This window comes from Protopterus annectens, chromosome 3.part1 (genome assembly GCF_019279795.1).
Source record: "Protopterus annectens isolate FY-2018-M chromosome 3.part1, PAN1.0, whole genome shotgun sequence".
Lineage (NCBI taxonomy): Eukaryota > Metazoa > Chordata > Ceratodontiformes > Protopteridae > Protopterus > Protopterus annectens.
The window spans coordinates 443,534,559-443,555,937 of NC_056732.1; the positions used below are offsets into that span (position 1 = coordinate 443,534,559).

Here is a 21,379-nt window from a genome sequence, read left to right on the forward strand (position 1 = left end):
GTGTGCTACAATAATTGCTACAAGAAGTCTGGTTAAGTGCTAAACTAATAAGCTAGTAAAAGTGCAGGAGAGGAGAGAGCTAGCAGATCTAAGGGAAAAATTGAAGAGCAGACTTTGGCACTGCTCAGAAGCTTACAAACAGTCCTGAATACATCAAGTCTGTATCTGGATTAGACTAGTTACAGGAAAGTTGAGAAAAGTGCAAATGCAGGCTTTTAAACCAGAAAGTTGAAAGAGATGGAAAAATTGCCCAAACGGCCAATAAACTACAATTTCTGGACCAGAAACCACTCCTCTTGTGGTAGATAGGCTACGTAGTACTTACCACTCCCACTGATAAGCTAGAAGTCTTCCCTTCAACACAGAAAACCTTGGGGGGCTCAGAAGCTTACAAACAGTCGTGGATACAGCAAATCTGTATCTGGACTAGACTAATTGCAGGTAAGGGGGGGGGGGACAAGCGCAAATGCAGGCTTTTAAACCAGAAAGTTGAAAGAGATGGAAAAACTGCCCAAAGGCGAATAAACTATCATGTCTGAGCCAGAAACCACTCCTCTTGTGGTAGATAGGCTACCTAGTACTTCAGCTGTTGGTCTTTGACCCTCTTCTAAGTCTGGTAAAGGCGTGTATTTTTGATTTATATATCTATTTCCTTTTTATATAAAAATAGAACGTCAGCAAACAAGATTTGGGGAATGCCCTACAGCATCATGGGATAGGGATAGAGCCACGAGCTAGCTGTAGACCCTGAGCTTTCGAAAGTGGTGCCAAGTCGGAACCAAGGATCGGTTCTGAACCCATCAGTCAAGAATGAAGGGTGAGATGGACAACTCACATGGAACGTTATGGTAGGTACATAATTTCTTTTTTCTAATCCTTCCTGTTAACAGTTTATGAAACTTCTTTGGATTATACCTGAGAATCCCATTTCTACAGTTTTTTTTTGGTTCAGAGCTGTTCAAACCAAAAAACATGCCTTTGCATCAACTTAAAAGAAATGAAGGCAATGTATAGCATTTCAAAGTATGCCTAAATGTTTTATTGGTTTCCATTTACTGTGGGAAAATGCCTGAAATGTCTGGATCTTTGGGTGACTTTTAATGAATCATGTCTAAAAAATGTGAAGAAGGAGAGCACTGCTGTAGTACATTTTGCCAGCAATGTAATGCTGGGATCTGGGATCATGTTTAATTTAAATTGCTACATTTTCTTATTGGTCACTTTGCAGATTATGGTATAATTAAGAAAGCTGAGAAAAAAGCCAATTGGTATATGCTTAATTAAAGAAGCCTTTGTAACTCATTTTACCACCCATTTTCGGTTTTAAATCCTGTCAAGCCTTAAGTCACTGGAGAGCTACCTTGTTTTTGTTTTTCAACTCATCCTGCTGTAACCTTTAAAATGACCTGTAAGTAAATAAATAATGTGGTGTAGCGAGAAAAGAGCCCCGATTACTTCCCAGCCAGGCTGGGTTCCCCTCATCTAACACACTAGTGCTAGAGGAGTTTCCTGTTAGATATGTAAATTAACGTGCGCTGTCTTGACAGCTCATCTGGGGGGGGGGGTCTTGGGAGTATGTGCCCTTTTAACTAATCTTTGGAGAAAAAGGATAGAGACTTAATGGGAGCATCAGTTGCTTAGAACGGGCATGTCATGACTGCTTCGAAGAGGTAGCTGCTTGCATAAGCAAGTGAGGTCCTGCCTTGAATACTGGGCCATTATCACTTTATTCTTGCACCAACCATAGTAGCTACTGCTGATCAGGATGGTTGAGGGAATGAATGAGTCAAATGAGGTAGTTGGGAGGGGTTAGATGATGATCTGATCAAGATTTCAGGCAAGAGTAAATCACTATAAATAATCATGCTTTTCCGTTTTTATTCGATTCCTGTTAACTGTGGGATGAAGCCTGAGTCTTCAGTAGGCTGTTACTGACTGGTTACTTTTCACTGTGTAGTATAGTCATCACATTATGATTTTCAAAAAGGGCCATTAGTTTTTGTACCCTTGTCAGTGTGCATAATAAATATTTTGCTGCTTTCCCTCCCTTTTGCTTAACTTCCCTTTCAGATACCGCATGTTCTTTTGAATGAGTTTTTTGTTTTGTTTTCTGTTGCCCAGTCCATATATACACTACCCTTTCTGTAAAAAGCATTACGTTTTTTTTTTAATTCAGCACCTTTATTCAGCCAAAAAAAAAATCACAGAATTGTTTACACATGTAGCTTACAAAACAATTTGATTGAAGTTGATTTTGTCCATGCACTAAAAGCTTGTGGACAGGTCACTGTAGGTGTGTATATTTTAACAACAGCCAGGCTCTTACCTGATTGAGCCCCTGCCGTCATCCCCTAGCATGCTTCTCCTTGCTGACTCTCCAGATCTTGTTGCTGCCATTTGACATCAAAGATATCTCAGAGTCATTACTAGCTTGGGGAGTTTTCATTACTGTTTTGAAGTACAGATAAGTGCTTTTTCCTTATTATAAGTGCTCATAAGTATTTTTTTTCTTTGGGAATCTCGTACCTGTGTTTTTCCAAATAGCTTTTAGACTAACTTTTCACATATTTTACCCTTCCCATTCCTGATTCACCAAAATAAAAGTCATCTTTGTTTTACTTTCTGTCACACTGTCTTTCTTGACTTTATTGTTCACATACAAAATAATAGTGGGTTTTGCTCCCTGGGCAGGCTAACTATTGCATTGTTGCCCCTTACAGTCCAGTGTTGTCTAAGCCACTGGCTTTTATACTTGATAGTTATATGAGGAGCATACCTATTAAATTAAATGTATTATGGTACTGTGCTGATTAGGTCACTATTTCCCATACTTGATATTGTATTACTTAAGACTGTAAATCATGGTCTCTTTGGAAGGATTATTAGTGTTTGTGGTCTGCTGGAGTTGGTGTACCTAGGGGTGTTTCTGTCAGTTACTTTAGAAGGCAATGCCTCTGGATTAAAAAAATGGTCAAATGTGGGCATAAGATACTGCTACAGTGGCAGAGAGGGTAAACCCCTGATCACATACCAGGTGACTCTAGTTTAATTAGCACCTCAAAAGACTAATGAAGCAGCAGGAAGGGATGGGCATTCATCTATGATGCTCCTTTAGGGGAGGGGTGGTCCAAAGAAGGCAAGTTGCCTTTTTATGTAATCAATGAGTTTGGAAGGTAGGGAAGGCATTAGGTAGGGCTTGTAAGGAACCCTCCTAGGACAAATGCAAAGACTGCCGAACCCCCAGGACACCCTTAGAATCTATGACTGACTGCAGCAATCCTGGAGTAAGTCTAGGGAAGGGAGGGAGATAGACTTTTAGACCCAGGATGGATGTGGGGCCCAGGAGAGCAGGGCCAGTTAAATGGGGGACCAAAAGAGAAGAAAAATATGAGCAATAAGAGTCCTCGCCACAATCTGCATGAAATGTGTGTTCACGTGCCTTTGGGTTGGGCATCTTAATGCTGACTGCTGTATCTGCAGAAATTAGTTCCTGGACATTACAAGGTCATTGAGGGGGGTCTCAGATCAGATGAACCCAATGAAAAGGAGGAAGATTCAGATCAAAGAAGGGGCAGCCTCACACACCAAGAGAAAAATAAGAAAAGAAAAATAGAGGAGAAAGTGCTGTCCATATTATAGAAACTTTCTCCAGCCAAGGCACCAAAGATTTTGGGTTCTCTCCTCCATCCCAACCAGGATTTTCAGTGGTTTCCAGTCTATCACACCTCTCCTTACTACCTCATCAAGACACATCAGAGTCAATAAATTCTGTTGTGAGGAGAAAAGTGGGAAACTTCTCAGAGCAGGAACCTTCACATTTTTTTTATCTTCAAGACCTGCGTCAGCAACATTTTTCTGCTCCTCAAGGTATCTTTGAGCTTTTACACAACTGGATTGGGACAAGATGACATCAGCATTACTGAAGGCTCAGCTTCAGTGTGATAATCTCTCTCTGCAGTCTTTGTTTCCAGGGCAGCAGGAGCAGAAATCCCACCTTATATTTTCTCTCTCTTTTTTTTTTTTTTCCTAGGGCCTTTTTTGGCACCGGAAGTAATATATTTGATCAGGGAACTTTTCTTTGGTGTTGAAGCCCCTGGCACAGGTAGGTGGGTCAGCCTTGATAACACTGCTGATGATGCCCACTAGAAGCAAGCAGGATTGGTAAGAGTCACTCGATGCTGGCATCAGAGCTAAACCTTTTCTGCCCTTTTTCAGTGGCAGGTATCTCAAGTGTTCAACCCCTCTCTGCTGAAACCTACCTTTGTGGCACTAGAGTGGTTGATAGTGGTGGTCGGTCATGAAATCCTTCCCCATGACTTGCCTGCTTACTTGATGGTAATAACTTTGGTCACGAGTACGTTGGTGGAATTATCAGTATAAAGGGCATCAAACCTGCTTCAGAGGGAAAAACAGACACTTATTCCACCCATAAACACAGTGGAAGCTGACCCCTTCTACTCCACATCAGTTTTGCCCCCTCCGAGTTGAGAACCTTGTGTGCTGTCCATGTTCCCCAGGTATGGGCTTCCTTACTGTAGCCAGGCCTCAGAGTGATTGATTTATATTTGTTTACCAGGAATAGTGCACTGATCAGTATTGAACAATTTCAGGCTTAGCCCAGGTGAAATAAAAAACAAAAAAAAAATGCAGAAATGTAAGCAGTAACAGAATAGTCTTTCGGCTTTTCCCTTTTAGGGGTTGCCACAGCAGAACTCTGGTCCGCTAATGATTGGCAGCGGATTTTTATGGTGCCGAGTTGCCAGCCCAACGCCCAGTCTTCAAAGAAGGCACACCCATTCAAGCACGCACCTACCTGAATGTCTTTATACGTCACTCGACCATGGGGAGGAGTACCTGTCAAATCTTCGAATGCTGAAAATTTCAAACATTACATGGTCAAGACCAAACATTCAAAATTTTGAGTGCTCGAAGATAGACTTTCAGTGGCACTATACAGTGCAGATAGGGAGAATTTCCCTTTACTTCACTGAAGTGCAGTCTCGGAGTTGGTATATTTAAGTGGGGGGGGGTGGGGGGTGCAGGGGGCTTGCCTACACTGTTAAGTGTTTTTTTCTGTGTTTTCTTTTTTTGTTTGTTTTTATGTTCAAACATCCAAATGTCGAACATTTGGTCTCGACCATGTAATGTTCGACATTTTGGATGTTCGCACATTTAATGTAGACCCATGGGGAGGACATGCAGACTCCACACAGAAGGCGCTGCAGCCGAGAATCGAACAAGAGAACCTTTTGCTGTGAGGTGACAATGCTAACTGCTGCACCACTGCTGCCTGTAAGCAGTAACAGAATAGTTTAGACTAACTGCATAGAAAAAAAAAACTGTGTATGTACATTCCAGTGAACAAGCACAGTGCAATGTACAGTCAAGCAGAGTGTAGTGCACAATATATACATTAGTTCCTAAACTGGGTCAGTCTTCAGTGAATCTCAAGAGAGGTGAAGAGTCAAATGTCCTCCAAGCCCCACTAGAAAGGGGATGTGTAAAAAGAAGCACTTAGACTGCCCTTCGGAGATTTCTTCCCCAAACACAGATCTTGGTAAAGGAAAGAATTCCCTACAATTCTCTCCTGAAGACACCATGTGTGGTGAAGTTTTGGAAATCATAAAGCAGAGGGGATCTTGGCCAGTAGACCATACCTGTCTTAAAGAAGAGGTCTCTTGCCCCTTATCCCAGCACCCTGAGTGGGCCCCCACCTGACGAAACTAATTGACTTGACTTGTTTAAAAGCCCCAAAAGAGATGTTACAGAACCTATCACCCACAAGCTGGACATACTGATCTGAACCCTCAAGGATTTTCATCTTCATGGATGCCATTATAGTCCCAGTCGCCACCAATAAAGAAGTGCCAGAGGATGCTCAAGCCATTGATCTCCTAATAAAGAGTCTTATAGATGTTCTTCTTGTTTCACTGTTGCCATTACATTTGGGTAATCTGCTGGCAGGTTGCCCTCAGTTGGCCTGATTAACAAAATCTTGGGTCCTGCGTCAGTTGCTGTCCCTTCTTCCATGACGTTAGGTCGTCAGAGGTATAAAACATACAGCCGACGCCATTACATCAGTTTTTCTTGCCGTGTGGTGCCCGAAGCAGAAGCAGTTCACAAGTGTCGGTCAGCTGACTCCTGAAATTTTTGTTTTCGAGTTTCAGAACCGAATTCTTCATCTTAAAGCTAAGCACCCCATTGGGGAAACTTTTTTTTGATACTTACTGATGTCAGTAAAAGTTAATAATTGCATTACTTGTGGGAAGCAAATACCTCATAAAGATTTTCATTTGCACTGCATTCCTTGCCTAGGCCCTGACCACAATGTACCTTGCTGTCAGTTTTGTGCTTATTTATTCAGCGCACTGTCCATCATCGGTACATTTTTGCCTCTAAATATTTCGGTTCTCGGTTTAATTATCCAGAAATTACGTCTGTTAGCCATCCGACTACCGGAATTCTGAAAAAACGCAAAGAAAAAGACAGAGACAGTCCGTTAAGGTCCAAAACTGCCGACAACGCCTCTCCTAAGCCAGTCGCCAGTTCGCCGGTACTCATTGAGGCACTTTTGCAGCCCCTGATACCCACTACTTCTGATTCGCAGGCCTCTACTGAGACCCATTCGGAGTCCGGTATGCCGCGAGCTGCTTCACCTATGGAACCCGCGGATGTCTCTACCTTGGATGGGTCTGGAGCCGCTATGCCGGCACTGGCTTCTGAGGGTGTATTCAGGCCTACAGACTTGCATATTAAACCGACTCCACCTTCAGTACTAAGGCCTAAATCTCAATCTATGTCTAAAAAAATGACGCCCAGGCCACATGCTCAGGCCCCTATGCCTAAAAAACAAATGATCAAAATGGCTGAAGATTTAATTACTCTAATCAGGGCTTCTAAGAGGCCTAGGGCTGAGCTTGATTATGAATTTTCTGATCAGGACTCTGTTTCTTCTGACTCTTGTAATGACCTGGATTTGTCCATACCTATTTAGGAGGATTCTGATGCAGAGGATTCCATCCCCCCCCCCCCCCCCCCCGAGGACTTTTCTGTTCGGGAAACTTTACATACCTTAAGGGAGCATTTCCACTGAATTTTCTGAATCCAAAAAGAGGCTTAGGGATTTTCTTCTTCTTTTTCTTCTTCAGCGTAGGCCTTTGGCCATACCTCCTGTACTAGACATTGTTGATGTGTTTTCAGAATCCAGTATGGCCCCTGATTCCCTGCCTCCGGCTCCTAGTAAACCTGGCAGATACTATAGGGTTCCTGACTCCCACAAATTCCTTTTCAAAAATCCTGTTGCAAACCCAGAAACCATTTCTCAGGGGCCCAAGGGTATTAAGGCTTCTACTGCTAAAAATCCTACCCCTTCTGATAGAGATTCCAGGGTGCTGGATAGATGGGGTAAAAAGGTTTATACTTCTGCATCCCTGGCAATTAGGCCTTTAAACTGTCAATTTCATATGCTAAAATATCAACAGCATATCATGGGTCTACTTAAACAGAAAATGATGTTGATTTCCGACTGTGTGGAAAATAAAGATTTACAGGATTTATTGCATTCAGCTGAACAAGTTGGAAAACATACTTTGCAATGTGGTTTTGATTCTTTAGAGGCCTCTTGCAGGGCCTTATGGCAGTGGAGCCTTTCATCATCTTTCATGCTGACAGGGTGTCACTCAGGACCAATCCATCCTTCACGCCCAAGGTGGTATCCAGTGTGGCTCTTAATCAGTCCATTCATTCGCCAACTTTCTTTCCCAATCCACAGACCAAGAGAGAGCGGATTCTGCATTCATTGGATGTGCACAGACAACTTACATTCTACTTGGACAGGCCTAAATCTTGAAGAAAATCTGAGCAACTGCTGGTGGCGTTTGCTGCAGGGGCAGAGGGGAAGGCTATTTCAAAACAAACCATTTCTCAATGGATAAGTCATTGCATTCATTTCTGCTATAAGCACCATGGAAAACCTGTCCCCCAGGAATCAGATCTCATTCCACCAGGGCTGCATCTACTTCTGCAGCCTTTCTCAGAGGTGATCCTACCAGGGATATTCTAGAAGCTGCTACCTGGAGTTCAGTTCATACTTTCACCAAGCATTATCACTTACCAATTTTCTCCAAATCTAGATCTGCCTTTACCACTGCTGTTTTGCAAGGCCTTATAGCTGGTCCTATTGCTGTACAAATCCATCCTCCCAACCATAGCTTTGGGAATCTACCCAAATGTAATGACTGCAACAGTGAAACATGAAGAACATAGTACAGTTGTGTACACTCACCATAAATGTAGATGTTCAAGTGTATTCAATGTTGCAGTCCTGGTTACCCTCCCTCCAGCCCCCTGTTTTTCTCTTACTATATCTCTACTTTCTTTTACTATGCTTAAAAGCCTTTTTTGGTGTATTTGCTTTTGGTTGGAGGTATACTTTTGTGTTTTTAATTTTATTTTGCTCCCCATTTGGGGGACACCTGACATCTAGGGCAAGAAAAACTGATGTAATGGCGTCAGCTGCATGTTTTATACCCCTGGTGACCTGACGTCATGGAAGAAGGGACAGCAACCGCTGCAGGACCCAAGACTTTGTTAATCAGGCCGACTGAGGGCAACCTGCCAGCAGATTACCCAAATGTAATGACTGCAACAGTGAATACACTCGAACATCTACATTTATGGTAAGTTTACTCAACTGTACTGTTCATAGGTAGGTACTAGGCTATTGGCCCTAGGGCCTATATAAGCCTAGCCAAACGGTACCCTGGCTTTTGCCACCCAAGAAAATTATTTTCCTGTGCCCCTGTCAAGCAGAGCCACAGAAGTGATCCCCGGGGCGAATTTCCTATCTCCCATCCAATCATCAACATTTTTCTTGAAGAGTGCTAATGAGGAGCTTTGTTTGATATAGGTAGGTAGTTTGTTCCAGAGTATGGGAAGTCTCTGGGACAGGAATCTATCCCTCCAGCATGTTCTGTTTATTGTGCTGACAAGGTTTAGGTCCCTAGAGCATGTAGCTCGGAGGGACTGGGATTTCTTTACGTGGAGCATGTCCAACAGCTCTGGGTTTGACATAGCTTTGTATGTTAGGCAGAGATCGCCTCTGAGTAGGCTATATGCGACAGAGTAAAGCTGGAGTTTTTTGAGACGGTCTGTAGGGCATCTGTTTGAGGCCGGTAATCCTCTTTGTGAGGTATTTCTGTGGCCTTTCCAGTTGTTGTAGACTTCTTATGAGGTACATAACAAAAGGGGCGTTGTACCCTATAATGGGTCTAATGAGTGATGAGTAGAGGGGAACAATGACATCTTTTTTCCTGGATGAGAAACCTTTTGTGATGAGGTGTGCTACGTAGAAGGATTTCCTGACTACTGTGGTGATGTGATTATCAAAGGAGAGACTACTGTCCACCTGCGTCCCAAGGTCTCATATCACACTTTTGGTGTTAAGTAGACTACCGCCTATGTGGTAGTTCATGAGTGTAGAGTTTTTACAAAAAGGGATGACAATGCACTTTTTGGCATTGCGCTTGAGGCCATGGCTTTGACACCAGGCATCTGTCTCAGTGAGGCCCTTTTGTAGGATGTCCACATCATTAGGAGTTTTGATTATGGCTCCTAGTTTGCAGTCATCTGCGAACTTTGTTAGCCAAAGACCTTCTATGTTAGCCTGTACTTCAGAGAAGTAGATACCAAACAGGAGAACACCTAGGACTGAACCCTGTGGTACTCCACTTGTCACTGGTCTGAAGTTGGATTTATAGTCTGCTACTTTCACAGTGTGGGTTCTGTCAGTGAGCCAGTTGGCAACCAATCTTGTGACATAGGGATTTATACCTAGTTTAGTGAGTTTGTCTATAATTCCAGAGTGGGGGATGGTGTCGAAAGCCTTGGCGAGATCTAGATATGCTGTGTGAACCACCTTCCCCTCAACTACGGCTTTAGTGACCACTTTAAAGAAGTCTATTGGGTTTAGGAGACATGATCTGCCTTTTACAAACCTGAACTGGGTAGGGTCTAGAGTTTGGAGATTACCAATGTCATTGTTTATAAGTTCCACGATGATACGCTCCATAGCCTTGCAGACCAGGCTCGTCAGGCTAATGGGGCGGTAGTTCCTGTGGTCTGTGGTGGCTCCCCCTTTGTGGAGTGGGATAACCGCTGCTGTGCACCATTCAGTGGGCACAAAGCCTGAGGTGTGGCTATGATTGAACATGGTACTTAGGTGGTGTGCCAGTTCATTCTGTAGTTAATGTAGAACGCAGCCTGGGATGTTGTCAGGTCCCATGGATGCTGTATTCTTGGCTTTGGAGAGTGTGTTTTTTTATCTGTGCAGCCGTGATTACAGGTACTTTGCATTCTTCCGGTATAGAGATGGGCCCTTTAGGGGACAAGAGAGGGGTAAAGTTAGCACTGAACCTATCTGCCAGGATGTTGACAGTATCAGTTGGTTCTGTATATTTAGTGCCATTGTGCTGTAACTCAGAGCAGATCAGAGTGTTGCCATTGAGATTCTTGACATAGCTATAGAATGCTTTGGGGATGTCTTTAGCATCAGTGGTGATTTTTTTTTTGTAACTAGCTTTGGAGGATTTAATGAGGGATATCAGCTTCTTACTGATACTGACCAATGATTTCCTCCAATCATTGGATTTTACTCTTTTTTGCAACAGTTTCTTCTGTTGTAGAGTTTGTTTATAGCAAGGGACCACCAGATTGGCTTCCTTTTCTTGGAGGATAGCATCTTGGTTCTGTTAGGGATTGCATGATCCATGCACTTGTGTAAGTGCTTATAAAGTGCAATTGTATAGGATTCAGCAGTCTTATCTCTATTGTCCATCAGCATGGGTGTCGTGAAGTTTGCCACTTCTGTCTTAAGAAGCATGAAGTTGGCTTTGAAGAATTTTTTTACGGTGGTTTTCCTAATGGGGGGGGTGGGGGTGGGATGTGGATGTCTAGGGTGATTTGCTTGTAGTCGGATCTGACCAATGAGGAATTGACCTCTGGTGTGGAACACCGGTTGCCGATGTTGGTAATGACCAGGTCTAGGATATTGCTACCCCTGGTGGGGGTGTGGATAAGTTGATCCAAGGCATTGGAATTTATGAATTCCAGAAGACGTTGAGCACAAGAGTTGGTACATGAGTATTTTTCCCAGTTAATGGTGGGGTAGTTGAAATCGTACATTATTAGGGTGTTAGGTTGTACCCTAATATTTTCCAGTGTATCAAGAAATGAGGAGTGGGAATCCTGGGGCATGGTGGGGGATCTGTAGCAAGCTGCAGTTTGCATTCCGATCTTGCCCAGAGTTAGTTGCACTTGGATAATCTCAGATACATTATGCTGAGCAACTAGCCTGGAGGTGTGGATATCCTTAATGAATATGGACATGCCTCTGCCTTTAGTGCTTCATTCCAGGTTAGGTGGCCGAAAGGTGTGGTATGAATTATAGCCTGGTAATGCAGGGGTGCTCTCTGGAGCCTTGAACCAGGTCTCTTTCACTGCATAGATGTCGATGTTCTCCATTTTAAGGAGTGCCTTGAGTGAGTGCATTTTGAGGTTTAGACTTCTAGCATTAAGTAGCATTACCCTCAGATTTTGCTTGCTTGTACCTGTTATGGTGGTGAATTTGTCATTTGAATCTTGCCTAAAAATGGCACTATAGGGGTGGCAAGAGTCTTAGCCAGTATCCGGAATCCCAAGGGCAACAGGTGCAGGCCATCTCTGGCAAAGCATCGTGGTTTGTCGATCATTTCATCCCAGGCAGACAGATACTGGATCCCCTTAGAATGACACCAGAAGCTTAGCCAATTGTTGAAGTCAATCATTTTGTCCTTGTACTGTGGTGTCATTCTGAGTGAATGCCACTCAGGGCTAAGATCATACCTGCCTGGGCTACAAGATCAGGAAGCACCTCCATGTCCCTTTTCATGTAGTCCAGGGAGGTACATCTCATGTCATTCACATCAACATGGACAATGACAGAGTCATATTTGTACTTGCTGTGGAGTGACCTGAGTGCATGCATTATGTGGCGGATCCTGGCACCTGACAGGCAGCCGACAGTAACTTTCTCCTTGTCTAGCCTGGTGAGTGGAACTTCAGTGTGCCTGACTACAGAGTCACCTATGACTAAAGTGTTGGGCACATTATGTTTTATGGGTTGTGGTTGAGTGGCACACTGAGTTTGTGGGCTATGTGTCATTTGGGTTGTGTTGGGGGGTGGAGGTTGCTTGCGTTTCTGCTTTGGAGGTCCCTGTTGCCTGGGTAGGTTTTTTTTGAGAGCCTCCGCAAATGTAGGTGTGTGTTTTGTGTTTTTATGTGTGTTTTGGTGATGTAGGTTTTGAGGGACTATGTGATGAGTGTGGTGTGGTGCAAGTGTTTACCTTTTCCTCTTGACTGTCTAGTCCAGTCTTGGGTGAAGAGAGCTTTGCTTCCAGTTTGGTTATGTAAGTGCATCTCTCACTGGTTGTAGTGTTGGGTTTTAGGAGGAGAGGGTTGTCTGTGTACATGAGGCAATTACTGCATTGTCCCAAGATGCCCAGATTCATCAGGTAGACAGGAGAAAACACCAGGAGCTGACCCTTAGACATGCCTGGATAGGTGCTTATTTATTAAGTGCTAAAAACTGTTTTCCTCTAGACAAGTGAGAAAAGTTGAGTGCTGTAGTAATTTGTAGCTTATTTAGTGCTTACATTGAGTTCTGAACAAGTGCTGAGCTCAAAGAAACAGATTTGAGTACTGAAACTAGAAAACTGGCTAGTTCTAAGAAACAAAATTAAGCTAGAAGGCTTCCCTCCAACACAGAAAGGAGTGGGGGCTCAGAAGCTTATAAACAGTTCTGGATACAGCAAATCTGTATCTGAACTAGACAACTTATAGGAAAGACAGGAAACAAGCTTAGAATTTTTTTTTTTTTTTTGTAAAGTGGAAAGTGGGAAGGAGGAGTAGAAGCTAACTGGGTTGGCCTTCTCAGATGTTCTCCCTGGAATAGGTAGAATGAGGTAATGACACTAGACTGGGAGGAGTGTCCAAGATCAAATTTACAGCAGGGGCGGGCAACTGCAAAGCCACCAAGTATAAAAACAGGATACCAAGAGGAAGGGAGGGTGTGAAACTAAAACCAGAACAAACAAACCCAACCAGATGCTTAACAATTGTAGAAAATTCTACTTAATACCTCACACACAGTGAGTAAAATAAAAGTGCTATAAATAACTCAGAAGTAAGCAAAAAATAGGATACTTAATGTTATATGTTACAGATTAGTTAGCTCAGAGCCCTTCCTCAGACTTCCTCCGATTAGCTCAGTCAAAAGTTAACTTCTTAAGTAACAAAGTTGAAACCTGAAACAGCTTTAAAAAAGCTTGAAAGAATCAATGAGGTGCTTACTCCAAGGCATAGTCCAGGCACCCCCAGTCAGCCAATGACCACAAACAATTCACTCTCACTGAAATGCTATACTGGCTTTGGCTAAGCTATGATGGCCTGGGACATGTGCTCAGACACACAGCCTCTACTAACAAACAACTAGGCCCAAAACACAAGCCTGAATATGGGCAATGCTACACTACCAACACTATGTAGGTAGAAAAAACTGCAGAAATGTTTAAACAGATAAAGGGTCAAGGAGACTCTAGAGAATGCTTTTAAATGCAAAAAAGTTATATGATACACTCCTAGCAGGAAATCAGAACAAACAAACCCAACCAGATGCTTAACAATTGTAGAAAATTTACTTAATGCCTCACACACAGTGAGTAAAATAAAAGTGCTATAAATAACTCAGAAATAAGCAAAAACAGGATACTTAATGTTATATATCACAGATTAGTTAGCCCAGAGCCCTTCCTCCGACTTCCTGATTAGCTCAGTGTGAAAAATTATTGGATGATGAATTAGGCTAGTGATGTGCAAGTATGCCTCGCATATTTTTTTCAATTACAGCATCTAGTTTTTAGAGGGATCTGACAGAGAAAGTCATGGAAACCTTGAAACAACTGCCCATTGAGATCTTTGCAAGCAGCTGGAGGCCCAAATGGCCACTGTTGGTGCCATCACATCATTATCAATGAGGCTAATTCATAACTCAGCGGATGCAGCAGCTAGGGCAGAGGGTTGTGTCATAGCAAAGTGGTGTAAAGCCTGGTTTTGGTTAGCAGTATCTTTATAGGATTTTAAGGTGGCATTCGTCAATGCACCTTTTGACACATCATCTGTGTTTCAGGAGAAGGTGAAAGACAAGTGGCATGTGAGCTGTGAGTGGGTCAGGATTTAAGTCCCACAGAGGTCAGTTTATAGGAACAAAATAGGGGCCAAAAACCTTCAATTTAAGAAGTCTCAGTACCAGCAGACCATTTTTTTAAACCAGCAGTCCTTTGAAAATTTCTGAGGCAGGAGGGAAAAACTATGGTAGCCACCACCAGAGAGGCAGAGGTGGTCTGCATCAGTAGGAGGGTTCTGTGGGTCTTTGGTTGGACCGAGGCAGTACCATCCCTGAATCGTTCCCTGTCTGTCCCTCTCTGGAGGCAGTCAGGAGAAGTCTCTCCTTGCATCCTGTTGCCTGCCTAGCCATTATGCAAGACAGTTTGGTCAGGAATTACTCATACCTTTTTCAGAAAGGGGATATATATATTCTTTCATCAGAATGCAAGAGGCTAAAAACCTTTAGTTTAGAAAGTTTCAGTAGCCACAGAACCGGCAGCCCCCCCCCTTTTTTTTTTTTTTTTTTAAAGCCAGCAGTCCTTTGATTAAAATTCCTGAGACAGGAGGGAACAACTATGGTAGCCACCACCAGAGAGGCAGAGGTGGTCTTCATCAGTATGAGATTCTGCCTGGGTCCTTCTCTGGACCGAGGCAGTACCAGCCCTGAATTGTTGCTTGCCTATCTGGCTATCACACAAGACAATTTGTTCATTAGTTACTCATACCATATTTAACGAAGCCCAAACAATCATCTTCTCTTCCTCCATCAGTGCCACCCTACCAAAGAAGCAAAAAATATTGCTCCCTCACAATCTGTCAGTATGCCAGTAGCTCAGAAGATTTTCTACAGATGGGGAGACCCTTGTTGTGATCTCTCTTGCTATACCATCCAGCACTGAATTTTACAGTTCTTTTTTTCCCCATTGTCCCTCAACAGGGATATTCACCAAGAGAAGAATTCTTCCATGATTAGCCTCCAGGTCTCCTTGGTGCCTTCCCTCCCATTCCTTTAATATTAATATCTAGATTTCTGTAGAATGCCAAAATGTGCCAAGTCAGAGTCTTTCTCAGAACCCTGTTCTGGTTATGCCAGATTGGTTTCCCCTGTTATGATCTGAACTCAGAAAAAGACCCCTTCTTTTAGCACCATATGGCCAACCTTATCTGTATATTCAGTCACTCTAGTTTAACTGCCTGATGTCTCCAATTCCAGTAATGGCAAGGGACCTAACATTTATGTCATAGGTTAAAGAGCTAATAATGATTGCTCAAAAACCTTCTACTTACAAAATCTATAAAGGCAAATGGCAACATTTTTCATTTTGGGTAAATGATTGCATTATTAAACCATTCCTAACCCCACTTCAGTTCAGAAAGGGGATAGCCGCTATTCTATCAAAGTGCATTTAGCAGCAATTTCCTTATTCCATGTTGAATTCAGTGCATCCTTCCTTAGCAACACAAAAGCTATGTAAGAAATTAATTAAAGGAATTTTCCTCCTGAAACCTACATTACATCCTTTGTGTCCTGCTTAGGATTTCAATGTTCTATCAGAAAAAACAGAGTATGCATTCATTTGAACTGGCAAATTCAGCGGACCTGAACAGTCTGTCTTGGAAGACCTTGTTTCTGGTGATAGTAACATTTCTGAATTGAAGGCAGTATCTTAAAAATACCAGTACTTGATGTTTCACAAAGACCATGTTTCTTCAAAGACTAACCCTTCGGTGTCAAGCCTGAAGTAGCCACACACAGTTTGTTTGTTTGTGTCTTTCGACTTTTCCTGGTTAGGGGTCGCCACAGCGGAACTCCAGTCCGCTAATGATTGGCAGTTGATTTTTACGTACCGGCTTGTCAGGCCTGACGCACAACCTTCAACAAAGGTACGCCCATTCACACATGTCTCCACGCAGAAGACACTGTAGCTGAGAATCGAACCGGACAGCGTCTTACTGTGAGGTGACAACGCTACCGCAGCACCACCACCGCGTGATAGGAAGTAGCCACACACAGTAATTTGAATAAAATGTAGTCATCCACTGGTATTTTCCAAGATTTATCAACCAAGGAGAATACTGGCTACATTGTTTGGTTGTGCACAGACAACATAAAACTTTTTTAGATAAAACCAAAGATCATAGAAAAGAGTATCAATTTTGCTTCCTTTTTCCAAATAGAAAAAAGGCAGAAAGTAGCAAAAATGTTCTTTTTTGTAAGTAGTTATCTGTCTGCATTATTTTTTGTGATGCTTCCAGTAGTAAAACCTTGTCCAGTAGACCCATGGCACAATCTGTTAAGGCTTAGTCTACTTCGACAGCATTCCTAAGAAATCTACCTTTGGATGATATTTGTGCTGCAGCTACACAGCTTGGCTTTTACTTTTTTTGCAAAGCATTGCAGTTTGGATGCTCTTTTTGGATTTAGAGCCTCCTTTGGGGAATCTGTTCACAGAGGTATTTTGTCTTAGGTACCGCCCAAGGTCTGCTGGGGACTCTTTCCACAAGTTTCCACTGTCTGGACTGTATACCAACTTAAATAGTAAGTTGTGTGCTTACCAGAATGATAGATTTGGTTGGTATTGGTCTGGACACTGGAAATATCTCTTCCACCTATTCCCCATCAAATTGTCCTTTCCAAAGTGACCTTAAAGAACACAAGAGACCACAAATCTGCTTATGTTATTCAACTTGTCTTTCATGTCATTGTTGAATTTTTTTCAGTCTTAATTATGCAAACATGGCATCACTCAGTTTGGAGAGTCACTGAGGAGTAGCACACTAGGGTTGGAGCAGAGTCTCAAACTTACAAGAGCTTGGTTGTTGCCAGAAGACAGGCACCTGTGGCAACCAGTCTATAAGTTTCCAGTGACTGGATTAATACCAACTAAATCAGTTGTTAAAGTACAGTACATAACTTATATTTTTTCACTCATAGAAACCGATCAAGTAATGTGTAATAGTAAGACTGCAAATTAATGTACAGAATTTGCATAATCTAGCAATTTTATTGATGTAAATTTCTGGTAATTGCATTAATTAATGCTGTGAAGTAATGCCATGTACCTTTTCTAATCCATTAACAAACATTTAAAACAAACAAAGAAAAGTAACAGAGACAAGCTGATCTTCAAGATGACTTTTCAGACTAACCTTCCATGAGTGCCATGATTGAGCTCATATGTGTCTATGAGTATTATAACATCAAGATAAGCAGATATCAGAGGAGTTCCCCTAGTCCCTCCCCTTCTCTATAACTATGTAATATGCCTTTTTAAATCAGTCTTGCCTGTGCCATCCATTTGCATTTCTTCATTTACCAGTTTATTTTTTCTATATTAACTAGTTCTTTATGAGAGGGTATAGTTCCAGTATATTAGGAAGGTCTGTCAGTTTATATTTCCTAATAATTACATTTTAGCTCAAAGCAGAATTCCCATTAACAAAAAATGTTCAAGCTTCTCCCATTGTCTTGACACACATGCTTCTAATAGGAATACAAATGGAGTAATGAATACTATGTTGGACCAGAGTATGTCTTAGTGACTTCAAAGATGCTGCTTAAGTCCCCCTTTGAACATTCCCAAGAAATTTGTAGCCATGTACTTATTTCCCCTTTCCTCACTTTTTCAGCAAAGACCCAAGGAGGTGTATGGAGTGAGGCACATATAATAAAAAGCTGGTTATACAGAAATTCTTATGTTGCCATTTCTAGCCCATCATCCTGAATTTCTGAAATATGTGGCATACTTCTGGACCAAATAAATGCTTCATTGGGCTAGAGGTGACTGGAACTGAATGTATCCAGTCCGACTGTTATCAAATTACACCTTAAAACTTTGTTAAGCCTATCTGCCAGTGGAATTGGTTAACCTGTCTTTTAGAGTTCCAATTCTTGACTCTCAAACCTTTGAATAAAGTCGACCTACCCAGGTACCTCTAGTTCTGTTGGAAGCTTAGACTTGTATATACCAAATTATTCCCCACCAGAGTGATTTGCTGTTGACAGCACTCCCAAGGCAAGAAGCAATTTTCCTTCTGCAGCTGATCTTTGCATTCCACTTGTGGGATCCTAATCACTTCTATAACTAGGTAACTGTTGTGAGTTGTATTCTCCGCAGTGCAGCTGCATGTATATTTTCAGATGTGTAGGACAGTGCTGTGTTAGATGAGATCTGTAGAAGCTATATTTCAACTGCATTTTACAGTGGGAGGATTAGTAATAGGCTGATAGATGTTTGGTAATCTTTCATGTGTATATCCCGTCATGTGCAGGTTGCAACATAATGGAAACGCTACAGAACAGTGCACTTTAGGGTGACTGTATTCTACACATATTTTACATTATGCAGTGGGCATTCTGAATGCTATATAAACTACAAGGTCAGTATTTTGTTGGGCTGAATAGAGGCACCTCACCTATGTTAGTGTTGTGTCCTTCAAACTCTGACATGCTATGTAACCATTAAAGTTCATATTAACCTAATAATTCTACTTCTGTTGGACATGAATTGTAAACTTTGCAAATGAAAATGGAAGTGCTCCTGTGTCAGACAACAATTCAGGGTTATCGTTGATGTTATTTCTGCCTTTTGTAACTGAGATAGAATATTTTTATAATCTTTTTTTTTATAATGTTATTTCATATTTGCTTGTGTTTCTTCAAGCAGGTTTCCATTTGTGTCTCAACAAATGCCTGGGCCTCCACCTGGAGAAGAACTTGTTGACATTCAGGGAACTGGGCAGGTAACTATGGATTTGTCTATATATGTGCATTTCTGTGTACATATGTGTGTATATATTAATGTGTTTATGATTAGATTTAGATGTATTATCTTAATTCCATTCTGTAGCATGTGCTCACTCATCAGGTTTGCACTGTTAACATATTACACCTTTTTTTTCACCTCTTTGACATTTGTTTTTTATAAATATCTTTATTATGTCACAACCAAAGCAGTGTAACAGGTACATATAAATTAGTATAAAAAATAAATTCTAGTAACATTTATCATGCAGTATACGCTTTTCTTTTTTGGCAATTATCATTCAATCAGGCATTCTATAAATTGTTCACTTCATTCCTTCTCTTACACCTCTCTCTTCCTTCTAAATATTATTCTATATTTAATGTTATGTAATTTGCTATTTCCTGTTTCATTTTTTTACAGTACTCAGTAGATCAGTTACAATTGGTTTAGATTTTGATTTCCATTTTGTAGTAAATGTTTTTTGGCAGCCAGTAACATTAAACTCCTTATAAGACCTCTCACTATGTCAAGGCAATTCAGTGCCTATGTACCAGCTCAAAAGAGTAATTTCCTCAAGTTGCAGTGGTTTGCTCTCCCCCAGTATTTCTGACAAAGTACTCTGTAGGGAATTTTAAAAATCTGTGGACTCATTACATTCCTAGATTACATGTTACCTATTAAATTTCTCTCCCTCCCTTTACACCTCCAGCATTTGCTGTCTACTTGAGGAAAATTATCTGAAGTCTGCTTGGGGTATACAAATATCTGTGCAGACACTTCAAAGTAAAAATCGTAAACCTTCTGGGAACATACTTTGGAGCCATACAAATATATTTCCATTGTTCCTTGGTAAATTGCTTTTCAAGTTTCTATTCCCGTTTTTTTCTAACCTCCTCCAATTGATTCTTATAGCTAGCATGCAGTATCTTATATGCCATACTAATTATCCCTTTTTAATAACTGCTTATGTTTTAGATTTAACTACAAACTCTACCAGTGCTGATTTTTCACTTGGCACTCTCCCACCATTTTTTCGTTGTCTATACTCTATCATTAGGGAAAGCAGTCCATAACCTGCAATCCAGACTTTGCTTTTCTTCATCCTACACTACTACCTTTTCACTCCGTAGTTATTTACTCCACATATCTTGGTTTCTTTGCTAATTTTCTCCAGCAAATTCCAGCTCCTTCTTGCCTCTTTTGTATACCCTTACTTGCTGTCACGTGTTGACTTAGTTTTTAGAATACTTTTTGCATATAATGTTCTGTATGGCTGTGTTATTCTCCTTAAGGACCTGCATCCAAATTCATAGCGTCTCTGCATTTCTTTAACACCCTCACACCTCCCACTTAATCATTCTGTCATTCTCTTCCTCTTTGATTTATAACCTTCTGCTCACATTGTATGTTCTTCAGGGAGAATCATTTGTAAACCTTGCCATGTTCTCCTCCCAAATAAATTCAACTTTTTATTAATTACTGTCCGCAACTTCTCTACTCTTTGATAAAAGTATGCCTGACTAGTGTATAAAGTTAAAGGGACTACAGACATTTCACTGCTTGTATCTTACTATCCATATCCATAATTATGAACTTACAGTTTTTCTCTGTTTGCATTATCTTTCATTTAGTTTCTTCTCACTTATTAGCTGCCATAATTCAATCCTTTTTAATCCATGCACTTGAATATTTTATCTTATCACGCCCTCATAAATATGGGAATTGCTGAACCAATTCATGGATGGGTATGTAGTTTATCTCTGTAATAGCCTTTGTTTTATTTTCATTAATCTTATATCCAGAAAATACCTAAATCTGTCTCAGAATGTTCTACTACACTGAAATGTCATTTTCTGAATTTATTAAATATGTTACGAAATATAATCTGTGAATAACACTAACTTTTCTTGAGTACCACTCCAGGTATATCCTTGACTTTGTGAGTCATTTACTTTCTTTGCCAGTGGCTGTAAACACAAAGCAAATAACAAAGAAGAGGACAGCCTTGCCTAATTTCTCTGTTCAAGCACATGCTTGCCAAAGAGGAACCCTCCCACCTTAATACGTGCCTCCGACCCTTCATGTATTGTCCTAATTAAGCCTAATATTCTGTCATGGAACGCAAATGCATCCATTGGTCTATTCATTAAGTCCAAGCTGACTCTATTGAATGCTTTCTCTGCATCAAGACCCTCCAATAAAGAGATGTCTTCTTAATTTCTGCTTTCTTCTAGATCATTATTCTGTTAAAGTTGTCAAATGTTTGCTCCTCTTCCACAAAGCCACATTGATATGTATGTATCAGTTTTGTCAGCACCTTTGCTATTCTCTTAGCTGTTGTAGACTTGAATGCTTTATAGTCATAGTTTAAAATTGAAATTGGTCTATGTAAAGCAGGTCTGAAGTCTTTCTTCGCTTTGGGTAATTACATA

At 41.3% G+C, this 21,379-nt stretch overlaps 1 protein-coding gene across 1 annotated transcript in view; it reads left to right on the top strand.

Annotated features, from left to right (window-relative positions):
• KMT2C (lysine methyltransferase 2C) overlaps positions 1-21,379 on the top strand; it is a gene marked incomplete in the record, with an annotated part of 4,117,755 nt that overhangs the window by 3,154,984 nt on the left and 941,392 nt on the right. Inside the window, 1 exon segment of the mRNA XM_044066891.1 lies at positions 18,864-18,942. Coding sequence (XP_043922826.1) covers positions 18,864-18,942 — 79 coding nt within the window.